Raw genomic sequence first — 16427 nt, 5'->3', positions numbered from 1 at the left:
CATCTCACCCAAATCTGACGCTTACCACAGTGAGCCAATGCTCTACGTGGAACAGCATGTCAGAATGAGATAAGTTAAGTAAGGGGTTAAATGTCTGCCGTCTTCTGTTTATGTGTTTGCCATACAGATCAGGCCAGGTAATTACAGTTAGCTCTATTTCCGCTTCCCAGAGCGAGGGCCAAATTAGCATCTTAAGTGGAAAGCTGTGCTCACAACACCGTAGTTTGTGTTTAAAGCCACACAAGCTTCCACTCTCATGTTTACATTCTTTCACGCCTGGAAAGACAATATAGAATGAGTCAACGAAACTTGTTTCTCCGGTTGCCTATATGCGTTTGCTCACTCTGTGTACATAAGAGATATTTGGCTTCTTGTGAAACTTGCAGTTTATTGTTTGTCATAGATTTCCAAAATCCTCCAGATGTCAGGAGAATCTTTTTTTTAAGGTGAAAGCCATGCTATGTTATGAGTACGCTATTATGACCCCAATTTTGTTGATTATGTAAGAAAGTAGGCGCCAATCAGTGGGCTTCGTGTAGGCTGGCAGCAGGTGTGGCGCACGATGCTCTGGCAGCTTTCTCCACGAGTGACACAGCAGGCTCCTGGTGGGGGCTGCCATTATTCTTAACAATCGTGATTTACTTTAATCGCCCCGTCTCGGCTGCGCGTGTCAAGCTGTTTGTCAGGAGCTAAGACAGGGGCCGCATGATATAACATAATCTTTTCTGCTCGGTGAAACTGTGCAATATTGTCCCTTCAGTTTCAAATTGCTCTGTAAGCTTCAAGACGGGTACAAATGAAAAGCACTCATTACTGCATATGCATGCTCCGGTGCAGATACGCTGAAGTGAAATGTTGGCGTCGTAAGAGAGTACAAAGTATTGTATAACGCATGTAATGGCACCGGACCTAAAGGATTTGAATGTTACATTTATTTTGGGAGTGCAGACGTGCAAACACAGACCTGAGCTTTCTTCATAATGACAGCACACTGTTTGTCAGACCACTGTAGCATGAATGTTTTCAGGATGTACTGGGTTCGGGTCAGATTTTCTGGAACAATGGCCTGACTCACTCATGCACGCGCTCAGTCTCTCTTTGTATCCCTCTGTTTGAAACACACACACAACACGCGTGCATTTGAACCGCTTACTTTCTTTCGATCTGTTTTTTTCTACAAGCATGGTTGTTTTCTTAATCCACGGCCTGTCAACATTACATTACACTTGACATCCATTTGATATGAAGCTGCTGCAAGCAGTGCACTTAGATGAGGCATCGAGTTTTTCCTAGACCTGCTCGAACATACTCCAATCGTGATGAGTATTTGACAAAGGTGACGTCCTACAGCACCTCACAGACAACCCACCATCCTTCTAGTAGACATTTACTGATTTCTCTGACACTTCCCGAGATCTATTTTCAAGACGCGTTGCTTCTCAAGGGGCACTTTTCATGACTCTATAACTTGTCATGTTCCCGTGAATAAGGCAAGCTAATGTCGGTGTCGGTGTCTCAGTTTCACATTCATCATAGCTGTCAGAGCAAATGTGGCGTTACAGAGGGAGCCGCTGCTGAAAAAGCAGAATCACAGGCTGTATGGTTTTGACTGAAGCGGGGGGAAATCACTGGTGTGGAATGTACTGTAGGTGCGAGCGGGTTGAAGCAGGTTTTTTACGGTGCTAATCAGCGGTTGGCCTGCGGTTTTTCACATCTGGACGCTAAAGCCGGGACAGGAAGTGGCTTTTAGGCAATATCAGAAGTAGCCGTTGTCAGAATGATGATGCCAATGTGCATGCATGAGAAAGAGGAAGAAGGGGAGAGAGAGACAGAGGAGTTCATCTGGACTCAACCTTTGGAGGGGACACCTCATTTGTCAGGTGTGGACTGGTGCGGAGTGGTTTAACTTAATTAAGTCTTTCCACATTTGCAGTTTCCTGCATTTTTTTATATGCCACTGCTTCCTGTGCAATTCTACTCCAGCTGTCACACAGTGTCTATTTAAACACATTATTATGATTTGGTTGAAATGGAAAGCAACAGTTTTTATACAGCGCATCTTGCTTTAACTACAATTCGGATGCACAGGCGTTTTAGTCGAGTAGTTTATCTTGTGAGACTTCAATGAATACTTTCAATAGATTGATACCGCTCTCCTATCTGTTGGATCAGCTGGAACCAGGAGACAGTATGATTCAGCTTTCCCAAGGGTGACACAGTAACATGAGAAGATAGAACAGCAGTGTGGGAGGGCTGTTTGGACCCACCACTAATGAATACGCTCATAAATCATTCAGTTTTCATATTCAATTCCCCAACAAATGTCTGGTTTTAGGTGACCCGTCAACTCCATGTGACCCCTCTGTTGTGAGAGGTCACGATCATCATGTATTAACAGCATACGGGCACATTTTTATTCATGTATTTTTAATCTGTGGCTGCTGCAAGCCGAAGCGTATTTTAATGGAATTACAGGAGTTGTTGAGTGATGGCTCAGCAGTTTTGCATGCTGTGTCAGGTCGCTGCATCACATGCAGTAAATGCTTGCACACTGTAACTCAGCAAAAATCACACGGGGATGAGAACAGTGATGATTGGAAATGCTCCAGGGATGATGTATGATATTGACGACGCCAATTAATGCATTGAATAGAAAGCATTAAATGGTGGGGTTTCAAGGATTTCTGTCAGCACTCATTAAGCTCAAATAAGCTTATAAAATCTCTCTGCTATAAGATTGTGTTGAAGACACATTTACGACTAGCTTCTCCTTTGAACCTCTTTCTACTTTTCTGTGGTCTGCTGTTGACATTGATTTGTTTCCATGGTTCCTCTGTTTTGTTTGATGACCATTTCTTTTTCCATCTTGCCCTCCCACTGGCATGGCCCAGCCATTTGCTTTTTACTTTATTCTTCTCTCCTTTTTTTTTTCTCCCATCAGTCTTTACAGGGCATGCTCTCCTCCCTTCACTCTGAGCTTGACATTCAGAGGTACTTGATGAAAATCCAGTTGCCCCACAGAGTTAGTCAGCCTTTATATCTTATCTGCATCATGCCATTTTGTGTGTGTGTGTGTGTGTGTGTGTGTGTGTGTGGCTACGTTGCATGTATGCATCCTCACTAACATCTGCTGCGTGACCATGTTCCCAACCCTTATGCCGCCGTGCCTATTAGCGTCTGACCTGTCTGTGCCTGCCAAGCACACTTGTTCTGGCCATGAAAGCATCCCCAAATGTCAACTGCACTTAATATGAAAAGATTAATATCTGAATTTGTCCGTACGTGTATGAGTGTGAGAGAACAGCAGCGTGAGCATGCAGGTGTGCTCAAGTGTCTCCAGCTGCATTAGCTCTCCAGCACCACACTTCTGCCAGGGAAGAGGAGCATTTCATGAAGAGCCCAGTGTTCACTGACCCCTCAGTTTTAGTCGCACCTCGTCCCTGTGGCACAGATCACCTTACAGGCTCTGTAGTCACACATTGTCTTATTGTAGCTGTGGCTATAGGATGCCATGTCATGTAGATCAAATTACAGAGAAGCCAACTGATCTTCAAGTCTTTGATGACACAATTCTTAATCCTTTATCCATGGTAAAAAAAAAAAAGAAGAAGGAATTCCTTCTTCTTTAGTACCCACACTGCAGGTTTCAGTTTGATCTCTTTCAGTTAGTCATCATGCAGGTTTTGAACCGTTTGTTAGCTTTTGTCAGCTTTAGACCCTGGGCTGCCTCATGCAGGTGCAAATGAAATCTAAAAGCTGAGACTCCTGTAGCATGATTAGAAGCTTCCTCATGCTTGGTGACTTTTAGTTGCTGTGACGTGCTTGTGTGACCGCAATGAGCGGTGTTAGATGTGTGAGCGTGTATCAGTGACATACAGTAATAACACTTCTCTGCCTTTTGCGTGACTGCAGTCGTTTGGTTTATGTAGTTGTTGTGTTGGAGTCGAGCTCAACATCAAGGGCACTTTATTCCAGCTCGGCAGATACAGTGTCCCCCAAATGCATCATATCTTAAAGAGTATGTTTCACACTAATTGGAAAATGAAAAGGCTTTGTTGTGTCCTTCCATGAATGAAAAACTAATACATGTACTGTATCATTTTGTGTACCGTGCGTCCCTGGTCTAACCCTTACTGTATCATGTTTCCATGTGCCTCCCCCTCCAGACCAGAAGCCCAAAGCACGGCCCGCATTCCAGCATCGGCGACCAGGTCGACCACCTATCACTGGCCTCCCTGGAGTCGTTCGACGCCATGTCTGAGGCCGACTCACCCACAGCCTTCACCCGGGGCAGCCGGATTCGCGCTAGCCTGCCCGTGGTGCGATCGACCAACCAGACAAAGGACCGCTCGCTAGGTATGCTTTGTACCAGGCTTTTGTGTTGGCGACAGTTCAGTCAGCTGGTAAAACTTATCTGGATTAGGCTTTGCTTCTTGTTGTTCAACTGTCTTTTCGTTCCGTTTCCCCCAAACTGCCACTGAGAATTTTATATCTGGTCTATTAAGAACTTATTGAGAATAAAGGCTCAATCTTTGTGAAAAGACTGAGGGTAAATTGAATTGACATGCATTCTTTCTCGATAACCTACTTTTTGCAGCTCTTTTAGCATAACCTTGGCACAACTTAAGAACTCTCTTAAATAACTCCTAACCACACCGTGATCTCACCGTTTTCACCTTGTCCAAGGCTTTTCCTCTCGCTCCATCTATCTTCTCCTCTCCTCCCTTCTTCCTTTCTCCCCATCAGCTCACAGCTCCATTGTAATTAGAATTCATTCCCTCTGTAGTGAAAGATTAGGAAATCCATCCACAATATGGCATCGTGTTATTGACAGGATTAGAAATGGGTTGTCTTATCAACACAAATAGTGCTTCATTTGCATCCATATGCAGAAACGCTGTGAGTTGTGCAGAATTAGGTTCCTGCATTAGGGTGAGAAAGTGGTGGAAAGAGTTTGAGAAGTTCCCCAACAAAGTGAATAGGCTGTCGTTTTTTTAGGAGGATAGTCTTCAAAGGTAGCTCACAACTCAGCGAGGCATCTGCTGCTGGATAATAGAAAAGCGTCTGAATGGCACGCCTTTCCACCAAAGTGAAAATGAATGAAACTATAGGGTGCCACTTTTCCACGCTTTTTGTGCCTGTCGCTCCTCTTGCTCTGCGTGAGAAGCAGAGATGCAAAACTTGTACAAAAACACTTTTAACAGATATGCATGCATGCACATACACACACACAAACACACACATGCCCCAGCTCCCACTTTTTCCCTCTAAAAAACATCAGGACACAGCGTTATGACAGTGGGGGGGTTATGGTGTGATAAAGGGGGAGGAGAGGAAAAAGGGGCACCACTTAGATACAGTGTCCCTCCCACAACCTCTCACGCACACACACATAGGCACACACTTCGCTGGGTCCCAACGGACATTTGGGGCTTAGTATCCTCAGTTTGTACGGTAGGAGTTGTCGCGTGGGCTTTTCCAGAGCATCATAATACTTCACAGAAAACAGGAAATCCTTAAAACCCCTAATGTGAGTATCAGATTTCACCCAGAGTGGGGCATCAAATGTATTGTATTTATGTATTCTCTGGTTCTAATATAGCATTTTTTTAGTTTCTGTTGTCGCATTTCAAACTTTGTGATGATATTAACGGGCAGAGAATGATGTTTTCAGGATTTTGTGCCCCACTGGATAAATTTGGAAAATTCTTAAAGCTCAGACAGTCTGCAGTGCTCTGCCCATTTGGTCAGGAAACCCACTGGCCATTTGCTTTCAATCCTGAGTGAAACCAGGCGCTGAGGAATGTAACACGACTCTGTGCTAGAACCGAGCTATTCAACATTGTTGCGGCAGTTCAAACTGAAACTTAAAGAATTCAAATCTTCATAATGCGTGCTTAATCAATGGCGCTTTGTCATCAAACTCATTCGCTTTAATTGCCAACATCTGGATGAAAACTAGACGACTGTTAACATAACAGCTCTCCGGGGAAGGATGAAGTTATTCTGCAAATGGGCACTTTGTTAAGTTATTACTACCCAGAAACCCAGACAGACCAGAAAGAGCAATAATAGACTCAGCAATTCTATTTCCTGGATTTGCCCTCTCTCTGTCTCACCCTGTCTCGTGGAGCATGTAGGGTCTTGTATAATATTTCACCAACATCTGTTAGCTTTTACTGGCTCTGTCCTTTTATGGGGTTACACCAAGTAAAACCAGTCCTCTTTTCCTTAAAACCAGCTATTTGTAGTGCACAAATGTAAAAGTGCCTTGCTGCGATTTATGTGTATCGCAGCAAGTCTTTTGTCTCAGCAGTTCTTGAAACGTGACATTCTGGATGACTCATGAAATAAGACAAACAAACTTATTTAACTCCCTTTTTCTTTTCATTAACGTTCTATTGTTGCTACAGATGACTTCAATACAAATCTGAGCCATGCTGTTTAGAGCAATGAATCAGAGAATAGAAATAGAACTCTGTTGTCTTCTATTCCCTGGCATTGTTTATACAAATGCAGTTGGGGCGTGTCTGTAAATCTTACCAGGGAGACATCTGTTTTTGTAAAGCACAGTACAGAAGCCCCACCCAGAGTTCACAGGTTCAGGCTTTGGTATTTTTGATGCACAACTTGTACTGTTCCACCCTGAGCACACGGCCCTATGTCACGCCCTAACTCACTTTTTTAAATATCAAGTCATTTGTCTGGAATATACAGCATGCTGTTCACAAACATGTGATTGGCAGGTTTAGAACGCTACTACATGCCTTACGAATATATGCTGCTGAAGATCTATCAGGACATTATACAACACAGAAAAGTGTTGTTTTTTTAGCATTTAAAGTGCTTCGACAGTCTTTGGGCAACAATTAGTGGTTTGGTGGTATCAATGGAACACCAGGGAAAAAATGTGGAAACAGAGTTTTCCACATTTTAATCTGGCCAAATATCTGTGACTGTAATAAGCCTGTCCAGGCCACCTGTCTGTTTACAAGCTGCTAGCTTGACAGATGTGAGTACAACAATAGTCATTGTTTACATTCATTTGGATATGTTTGTGTTCATTATAATACATTTGGGGGAGTGGCTTTAGTCGGAGGCCTGAAGGGACAGGCTGTCAGTGTTAGCGAATTTCAGGCTAATCACCCTGCCCCCCTGCTTTCTGTCTGCAGGTGTGCTGTACCTGCAGTACGGGGACGAGACCAAACAGCTCCGCATGCCGAATGAGATCACCAGTATCGACACTATCAGAGCTCTGTTTGTTAGTGCCTTCCCACAGCAGCTCAACATGAAGATGCTGGAGTCGCCCAGCGTTGCCGTCTACGTCAAAGACGACATGAGAAACATGTACTACGAGCTCACTGATGTCAGGTAAAGGCGTACGATTGTGTGTGATAAACGTAGATACAGAATACGTATGGGGCAGCATGTGTTGTGTTTTGTCAGTCTAAGTTTAACAGGACATCCAAGGTTCATAATGTTTCAGTCTTCCTTTGAAGTCCTTTCCTTTTCCCCTCCCAGACAACTTCCTGTCGAAACTCCCCCTGCACAGGAAGTGTCACTGGCCAGGAAAGCTTCTTGCTTCCTCTTTCCAACATGTTAAAACTTAGTAGGAAGAACTTTATTTGGACATAAAGCCCTTTTGGAAAGATGTCTCCGATGTTTTGTACTCAAACAAACTGAAGAGCACTCTTGAGAAACTTGGATGACTTTCCTGCCTGTTGTCCTTTCTCCTCTGGCAAAAAGATTGACTCTTAAAAGTTTGAACAATTATTTTACACCTTTTTGAGGTCTTTCTATGCTCAGAATGTCGTTTTCCAAAGTATTGTGTCGTGTGTTTCACTCAGCGCACAAACACACATACGAGCTCACTGCTTTTTCTTGTTCCTTGTTTCTTCATGGTTTGGTATTCATCAGCATGTCTTAGCAAGTCATAGCTGTTTTTTTTTTAGAAAAGAATATATTACTCTTGAAGACATAAGCAACTTTGCCCCTTTCTTTCCAGAGTTCCTGCCCATGTGCAATGTGTACTCTGTGACGAAGTCTTTATCAGGGCTGTAATAAAGTGTCTTGTGATTCCTTAAGGTTGGTTCATGTGTCCAGGGTGCAACACCATAGTGAGAGTGAGACCAGCATAAGAACAAGCATTCGGCTCTCCGTTTATGTAGTCGAGCCACGTTTCAACTCGGTATTAATAGATGTTTTTATAGACTTTAGAGATTTAGAGGAAATGCCATACAACGGAGGACTGTCAGAGCCTCTGTCAGAGTATGTGCCCTTGGCAGGGTTGAGGCACAGACTGAGATCCAGGGTGAGGGAGGATCGACCGTATTCTGATGGTGATTACTGGGCTGCCTATTTACCTCGGGACACCTCTTCCCCCTACAGGAACATCATAGATCACTCCTGCCTGAAGGTCTACCACAAAGACCCAGCACAGGCGTTCAGCCATGGTCCAAGACCTGCCAATGGCGATGCCAGGGTGAGTACTTAACTGACACATATGCTAACAATGAAAGCGATTCTCGTTAACAGCAGCTGCTGCAAGGAGACTTGTTGCAGATAGAATAGTAAGCCCAGCATCCAATTCTTCTCACTCTCACATCCTGTTTGCAGTTAAGGGAAGGAATGTCCCCTGCCTCTTCTTAATCTGTTTAGAGGGGGTCTCATATTGTTCTCCCAGGGGCTTGCCATTGGGCCTAACCTGCACGCTCTGGTGCAGTTTGCATAAGGGGCAATTGAACTCTAATCTCACGACTATTTTTCTTGTTCATTCTTCCCCCAATATCAGCTCTAATCTCTTTCTCTTGTTCTGATTCCAGCATGTTTTTTTTCCTGCTGATGTAACAAAACTAAAGCCCCAAAGAGCCCTTTCGTCAAATGTTCCTCCTCTAATCCACCTGACCCTTTATCTAGCCCGCTGCTCCTCTCTGCCTACTGCAGATTTCCAGCCGGTGTTGAAGCGCTATTGTGATACTGCAAAAGTGATATTAACGTTAGCTATAATCCCATTTCCACATACAGTATGTGACACATGAATGTAAAGGGAAATTGATAACATTTAAATGAACGATGAGGCAAAAATGATGATGGTTTAAGAGGTCCTGGTTCAGATGGCAAGATGACTTTGAGGTGCTGCAGAAACTCTTTTTATTCTCTGCTGCTGACGGGCAAGTGGCTTCTCCGTGGGGGGGGGGTCCTTCAAGGGGAATTGAACAAAAGACATTTGAGAAAAAAGATGGCAAAAATAGATACAACTGAAAAAGTGAAATGGGAATTTAATAGTGCAAACAGTTTAAAGAAGGAAACATTGCAAGCTGGCCACATTGTGTGGAGAAGTCTTTCACAATATTTTGTGTTCTCTTTTATTTATTTATTTGTTGTTGTATTTTTCTTGAGAGAATTGCCTATTTAATAACTACGCCACTTTCTGAATCAGCGGGATTGAGACGTATACCTGAATGAACTGAAGTGCATTAAGCAAAAAGAAGCAAGGCGGCTTTTCAAGGTCTCTTGTGCAAACATTGTGAAATCTGGGCAGTAGAAGATTGTTGTCATTGTTTAACCGAGCAGCAATTGACACAGATACAAAACTTGGATGTGGCTGTGGGGATGTGGAGGCCAGGTTGATAAAATGGCACGGGACGGGACCTTCGAAAGAAAGTAGTTAGATGATATTTGTGGCAATAATCAAAAACATTTTGGCAATTTTTATGACACAAACACAGACGTTGTAAGCATTGTCTCTATTCTTGGCTTCTGTAAAGCTTGGACTGAAGATTTTTCATTTGTTTTGTTTTGCCTTTTTAAAAATGCTTGAAAAAGACAAAAAAAAGGTATTTTTAAAATTTCGCAACACCTTTTAATAATAAAACAGAAACCTCTGTAAACAGAGATTCAGTTATTGGCTAACATCTAATCTGTTCTCCTTAGAGCAAACAACCTAATTTTAGTATTTATTCAGAAATGAAGAAGTTGGAAGTTTGTCATGTTTTTATTGTCTTAATTAACAGGATGCTCCCATCTTCTTTTCAACACTATTGTGTACACAACAGCATAGTACATGCAGCTATAGAGCCAGCTATTTAAATGTTGACACACTTACTGCAGGCTCTGCAGTTTGTGAATCATCGCGAACAAGGCAGGAGATCGAGATGACTTTTTGAGCTTCCAGACACGCTGCCCTCATTATTGGAAGCTTAAGAGCACGGCGAAAACAGAAAGAGAGTTCATGAGTCAAACTCAAACCAAATGTTACTCAACACGACTTCTCATTTGCCTGACATGGTCCCGTGTGTTTGTTTTTCAAGCCTTTACTCCTCTGTTTTGTCTCAAAGCAAAAATGTACTCATGTTTTGAAGACAAATACAGGCCACATTTATAAAGTAAGTGTATTTTAAGTCTTCCAAAGGTGTAACATCTGTTTAGGATTAACAAGTTATGCCTTTTTGGCCCAAATTGTTCTTATGCGGCTGTGCTGAAACTGGCAATGCAGTCAGAGATTCTATTTAGGGCTCCAGAGAAATTCCTGCACAAGAGGGCAACTTTTCTTTTTATGTGTGTGGCACCTTGGACAGTGAAAGTCATTAGGTTTTGATGATGGTCTGCAGGGGCTCTTTTCTTCTTAGGTTTCTTATTATATGTTTTTTTTTTTTTTTTTTGCTTGGTCACACTTGGTCACATATTTATGAGCTGTGTGTGCTTTTACTGCCAAAAAGTTTCTTTCTTTTTTCCCTTTGTTATCCAAGCCAAGCCTCAACCCTTTATACACTTTAAGCAGTGGTTGTTTTCCAGTTTGTGCACACGCACATCTATTTCACACACCCACCGTATTGTTCCCTTTGCAGTATTAATCTGTATTGGCACTGGGGATAAAATAAATAAAGGCAACGCTGAAAAAGCATATTGTCAAAAACTGTAAGCCTGAAGTTTTAAAAAAAACCGTTGCATTAGGTTTCGACTTGTCTTATGCAATTGTAACCCATGAGTCATAACTTGAAGGAACAATTGCTTGTTTGTTTGACAGTGGTAGAGAGTTAGACAGGAGGAAGATGGATTAGGATTCAGTCCTGCATGAAATGCTCCCCAGCTCAGTCTTATCATACCCAGCATATCACATCCAAGAGTTATATCACTGTTTACACTCTATATTTCAGTTGTGCTAGCTAGCACAAAGACATTTTTACTTTTATAGAAAATGATCTTAGGTTTGGAACAAAGAAACTCTGTATATTGTCATTATTTTAAGAACGTCCTTTATGAATTCATACAACCTAGTCTGCACAATACAGTATCTCTCTAAAGTGTACGATAACTAGGGTCGCCAACCATCCCGTAAAATAAGGAATCATCCTGTAGTTGGGAACTAAAAGACGCGTTACGTGTTGAACTGATAAGGGGCGCATTTCTTTGAATTGATTTTTGAGAATCAATTCAATGCAAATCTATGGAAGAGAACTATTGCAGGTTAGACTATTAGAAGGAAACCATCCAGATCTTTCATCCCTCAGCCAGTCTCATTGGTGGTGACTCACGACCAAGCACCGTCACTCACGAGTGACGAGTGACAGCATTGCTACGATATACCTGACACCACAGGACACCACAAGCAGCTACCGTATCATTTCCATTGTTTCCTTCATGAATTCACAAGTTTTAACTCAAACTAGTCTATGCCTGTGATATATTGGTAACTGCAAGACAATCTAACTTTTTATGGAACCACGGCCGCTGTGGCCACCTGTAAGACTTTCACCCTTTTTTTGTAGTTTTATCACCTACAACCTGAGCGCTCATATATATCCTTTAACCCGGAAAGCCACTCTAGTTACACGAGGTTAGGTTTATTACACATCAGCCTTCAAGGGTCATTTATGGGTGGTCTGGCAAAATATCAGCGGCCCAGATTAGCTGACTGTTTAAATAGACTAAACTAGACAGATCTTGTTGAAAATTAACCAACTGCCTTCTAGCCCTGGAGGTGCACATGCAAAAGAAAGCCCCAGTCCTATCTCCAAGAGAGCAATCACAGATTTGGTGAAAGAAAAAAGTAAATCACTTCATTTAAAAACTTTTTATCCAGGACTTTCAATGAAATGCTGTACTGTGTACCTGGGGATAGTAGTCTTGCAAGTTACTATTTTCTGTTTCTAGAAAAATTGCTGACGGTCTATTTTCTTTGAAAAGCAAAAGTGTAAACTGAGTTGGATGGATGTTTTTGTTTCAAGGGCACTTCAGTCCAGAAATACAGGATACATATAAAATAAACAGTAGCGGAAGCTCTCAAGGGGGCAGAACTATGCAGTCTGGTTTATTGACCAATCCTGAAATTGAGGGATTATTATGCATTATTTGAAGTGATACCCAGTTTATATGCTTGCTGGTATTTAAGAAGATATTTATATGCTTTTGTACTTTCTCAGATGAACAGTGAAATGATGCATGCTGTTCGTGATGGCCCGCACCCTCTGAGACAGCCCCCCATGGGTCCCCCATCACACCACCCCATGCAGGGAGCACTTTCCCCAACTCCTCACTCCATGCCCCCATCCCCCTCCAGAATCCCATTTGGCCCACGGCAGGGCTCTATACCTGGCAACGCCACTATCCCAAGGGACCGACTGTCTAATGCCAACCCTCCGGCCCGCTCCATCTCACCCTGTCCCAGTGCCATCCTGGAGAGACGGGATGTCAAGCCAGATGAGGACAGGGGTGGCAAAAGCCACAGTCTATCTAGGGGAAATGAGGGGTTGTATGCAGACCCATACTTGCTCCAAGATGGAAGAATGAGCATGGCTGCTGCCCATGGACCACACCCTGGGCTGGATTGTCCAGATCATGGCATGGGGGGATTTCACCGTGCCTCCATTCGCTCCACAAGCTCTTACAGCCCCAGCCCCACAGACACTATGGATCACCCCTCACTGTACAGGCAGAAGTCCAGAAACAGCCAGCTGCCTACTTTGGGCTCCAAGACTCCTCCCCCATCCCCTCACCGGATGGCTGAGGTACGGATGATTGACATCCATGGCGGGCCTCCTCATGGCGGGCCTCCTCATGGCGGGCCTCCACATGGCGGGCCTCCACATGGCGGGCCTCCACATGGCGGGCCACCTCACGGTGTTTCCATGGAGAGAAGCTCACCTGTGCGCCAGTCATTCAGGAAGGAGGAAGTGGCAGGGACCAAGCCCCGAAACAACATGGGATCACCTGTAGTTCCAGACCTCCAGGGTCACCTCCAGGGCCCCATCGCAGTTGCTAGTGAGCATCAAACACGGTAAGCACCAGGGGATCAGGCATTACATACAGTGGGCTGGTGGCATTGTTAAAATTAGGATTAAGACATTGCATGGGAGCATGGACTAACTCTGCATCCCAGTTTCACCCTAACCATGAGCTGCTGATTTTCAATCCCTTGCTCCTACTGTTCCATCATCCATGACTGCAGGCAAGATATATAACATAACCCACCTTGTCACTGTCTTCAGCGTCATGAGCTGCACATTAAGAACATCAGACTAATGCACATGATTCTGCACTTGGTTTGTGTATATAACCAGTTTTGCTTATCTGACTAGTGTTTTCACAGACTCTATTCAAACTTTGGAGCTGATGGTGTTGATTATTAAAAGAGTGTGTAGCTACCACCATTGAAACAGTGTAGTATCTGGAGACTCCACTAATCCACTGTATATTTTTCTCTTACTCTGTGACTATTGTTCTAACAACAAACCCTCTGCAGAGTCTATTCAGTCTGGATAATCCAGCAGACATTTTGGTACCTGGATTAGGTTTATCCACTCTGACTGTGAGCACATAAACATTGAAAAAGGGGATGCTAAGCCACTTTGCCAGGCAAACGTGGTTTCACTAAAGGGGAGGTTACAGAGACAATGTGCGTACCTAGGAAAACCAACAAAAACATTGACCAGGTTGAATAAGTATTTAAAATGGCCCAATCATTCAAACAGATCAGACTGGACCACCTGGGCAGTCCAAACCCCCCATTAGAAATGCCCTGGGAAACAGGGAAACGAGTGTTGGAATTTGAATGGGAAAGTATGGTACTTAACTTTCAAAATAAACATAGTCCAGACTCTAAGGGCTCGATAGCTGTCATAGAATTTATTCATGTGAAATATACTCTATGACGCTGAGGTTAGGCATTGCTGTGTTCACATAGTCCTCGTGTCTGTCTATTGTCTACAGCACAGCTAAAGCCACCCGGTCTCCTGTGTGCCCTCACCTAGCCCCATATCCTTCCTCAAGATAAATCATGACATCAGAAAACAAAAGTTATTCTCTTTTCCAACCTCTTGGTTTACCAAGCAACCTGAGTGAAAGATCCCTTATTCACCCCTCTGGTGTTTGGCTTTCTTATGAGTGTGATTTTCGAATGGTCCTTTCATTCTCTTCTGAGCGGCCACCACTTGGTTGACGCACTATTGTTTGTTTTAAAAAACAATATTACTTGAATATCCTCGGTCTGAACTTCAGGGTTCTTTTCTTGTCTTGAGTCATCCATACTGCTTATTCTAGTTGGACCCACGCTTTTTCTTTTTGTGAAAATACTGACTCAAGTGGTGTTGCACTGTTGTTATTCAGAAACTATGTATTAGACCAGAGTCAGTATTTACTCAGGACATAATTCCAAATCAATAACAAAAAGAATCATGGTCAGGAAATTAAAAACAATTGCTTGTCCTGTTACAGCCCTCCCGTTTTCATTCTGAGCTAATATGTGCTCTAGTGGCAGCTGTAATATCCAGTAGGCCTCAGTGTTGAAAGTAGAATTTTCTGATGTTTCTGCAGAGTGCGAATGAAGGCTATGGAGCAACAGATTGCCAGCTTGACTGGTCTTGTTCAGCATGCACTTTTAAAGGAGCCAAACACTAGTGGCACCAAGGAGCTACTAAGGTAAGCAATCACAGTATAGTGAGGCATCAGGGGAAATGGAGTTTCAAATGAAAAGCCTGCCTATCCAGCCAGAGCGGGAAAGATAAAGTGTCCTCTCTATAAAGGCCATATCAAACACTCTAAATAGCTAAATGGCATCTGGTGAAGAGGAAAATAGGTTTGACTGTGAATCTGACATTGAAGTCATTTGCTCTCTAGATAAATGGCCACTAAGGTTTATCTGGCTGCATTTCAACTCTTTGCATTTCAATCTTCTCCTTGTGTTAATGTTTGCTTGTCAGTTAGTCTAAAAGGTCTGTGACTGCTGTGGATTTTATTGTTTTTATGCTATGTTGAACTCTGATGAAGCTTGTTAACATCATTAACATCATTTGAACCTCTCTGGTTTGTCTTTCCCCATCATACTTTGTTGTATTGTGTTTGTTCTTACTAATACAAACCTATAAATCTAAAGTTCCCCAAATACTGTTTTTTTTTTTCGCAACCAAAATCCTACTCTTATGATTCTTTTCTCTGCCTGTAGTGAGATACCACCGAAGACATCATCTCCAGCCCACAGTGCACATAGCTCAGGTTAGTATCATTGTAATTCTTTTCTGTTTCATTAGTTTCTTTTACTCTAAAGAGATTTAGTACCGTAATGTCTTGTGCAGACAAGCCCACACATCAGTGCCAGTCAACAGTCTGCAATGAGCAGTGCTGGAGGGAGGGAAAACAAAGTCGGGCGTCTTTGCTTGTCATCGGTTCGTATTTCCTTACAGTCCTTTACTCCGCACGGTACATCCACTTTAATAGGAGATAAGAGACGAGAGCCAGCAGAGCTAACACAAGCTCCTCAAAGCATTACTTAAAACAAGACGCTATTACTTCTCAAGCCTGCCAAGATGATTCAGCGATTCAGTCTCGGCTCTGTAATGGTCTGTGGCCAGATCTCGGTTTGATCTCGGTCTTGAGAGCTAAACTCATGTCTCGTGACACCTTTCATACGTAGCTTTCGGAGAGATTTACTTGTCATGTTGTGCTTGAGCGATTCTCCAAAGCATCAGAAAAGTTACTGTGTGGGCTTTGATCCCGCCAGACTCCCTCTACATCAAACATGAGAATCCAGTGGCAGTTTTTTTGCCATTGCTCAAATGCTTCTGCGTTGTCACAACACAGCCTGAACTTCTTTTGATGGACATTGTGTCCCCAAGGCCCAAAACACCACCAGCAGTATACATTGTAACCTGTACTTCAGGTCTAGGCAGCTGTGGGACAGTATGTGAGAGATATGTTGTGAATAGAGTTTTGGGATTAAGAAGACAAAGGTTTTTTTACTGGGTGAGTTTCAGCGTCAAGGGAGCTTAGAGTGCACTCTGAACATTGCCTGACCTGTTGTGTAACTCACAGGTAGGTGCACTACTTACTTTAATGGACCTCATGTTTCTGATGTGAAAGGATTGGCTCTTGCAAATTCAAAAACAAATGTTTTATCATTTACCCTAACTGTTACCTTGCCAAGCACATAGTTT

The 16427-nt window shown here is 43.1% G+C and overlaps 1 protein-coding gene across 15 annotated transcripts in view; it reads left to right on the top strand.

Annotated features, from left to right (window-relative positions):
* The window catches only part of kiaa1217 (KIAA1217 ortholog), a 95801-nt gene that overhangs the window by 66492 nt on the left and 12882 nt on the right, over nucleotides 1-16427 (top strand). For 13 of the 15 annotated variants that reach the window (XM_031850432.1, XM_031850426.1, XM_031850430.1 and 10 more), the window contains 6 exons: nucleotides 4167-4356; nucleotides 7173-7371; nucleotides 8389-8482; nucleotides 12423-13276; nucleotides 14812-14916; nucleotides 15440-15489. In XM_031850432.1, coding sequence (XP_031706292.1) covers nucleotides 4167-4356; nucleotides 7173-7371; nucleotides 8389-8482; nucleotides 12423-13276; nucleotides 14812-14916; nucleotides 15440-15489 — 1492 coding nt within the window. The other 2 variants (XM_031850438.1, XM_031850428.1) reach the window with 2 other exon arrangements.

This window comes from Anarrhichthys ocellatus, unplaced genomic scaffold, assembly GCF_004355925.1.
Source record: "Anarrhichthys ocellatus isolate YVR2014 unplaced genomic scaffold, GSC_Weel_1.0 scaffold10, whole genome shotgun sequence".
Lineage (NCBI taxonomy): Eukaryota > Metazoa > Chordata > Actinopteri > Perciformes > Anarhichadidae > Anarrhichthys > Anarrhichthys ocellatus.
The sequence above is the reverse complement of the archived record's forward strand: the minus strand, read 5'-3'. Positions and strand labels throughout refer to the sequence as shown.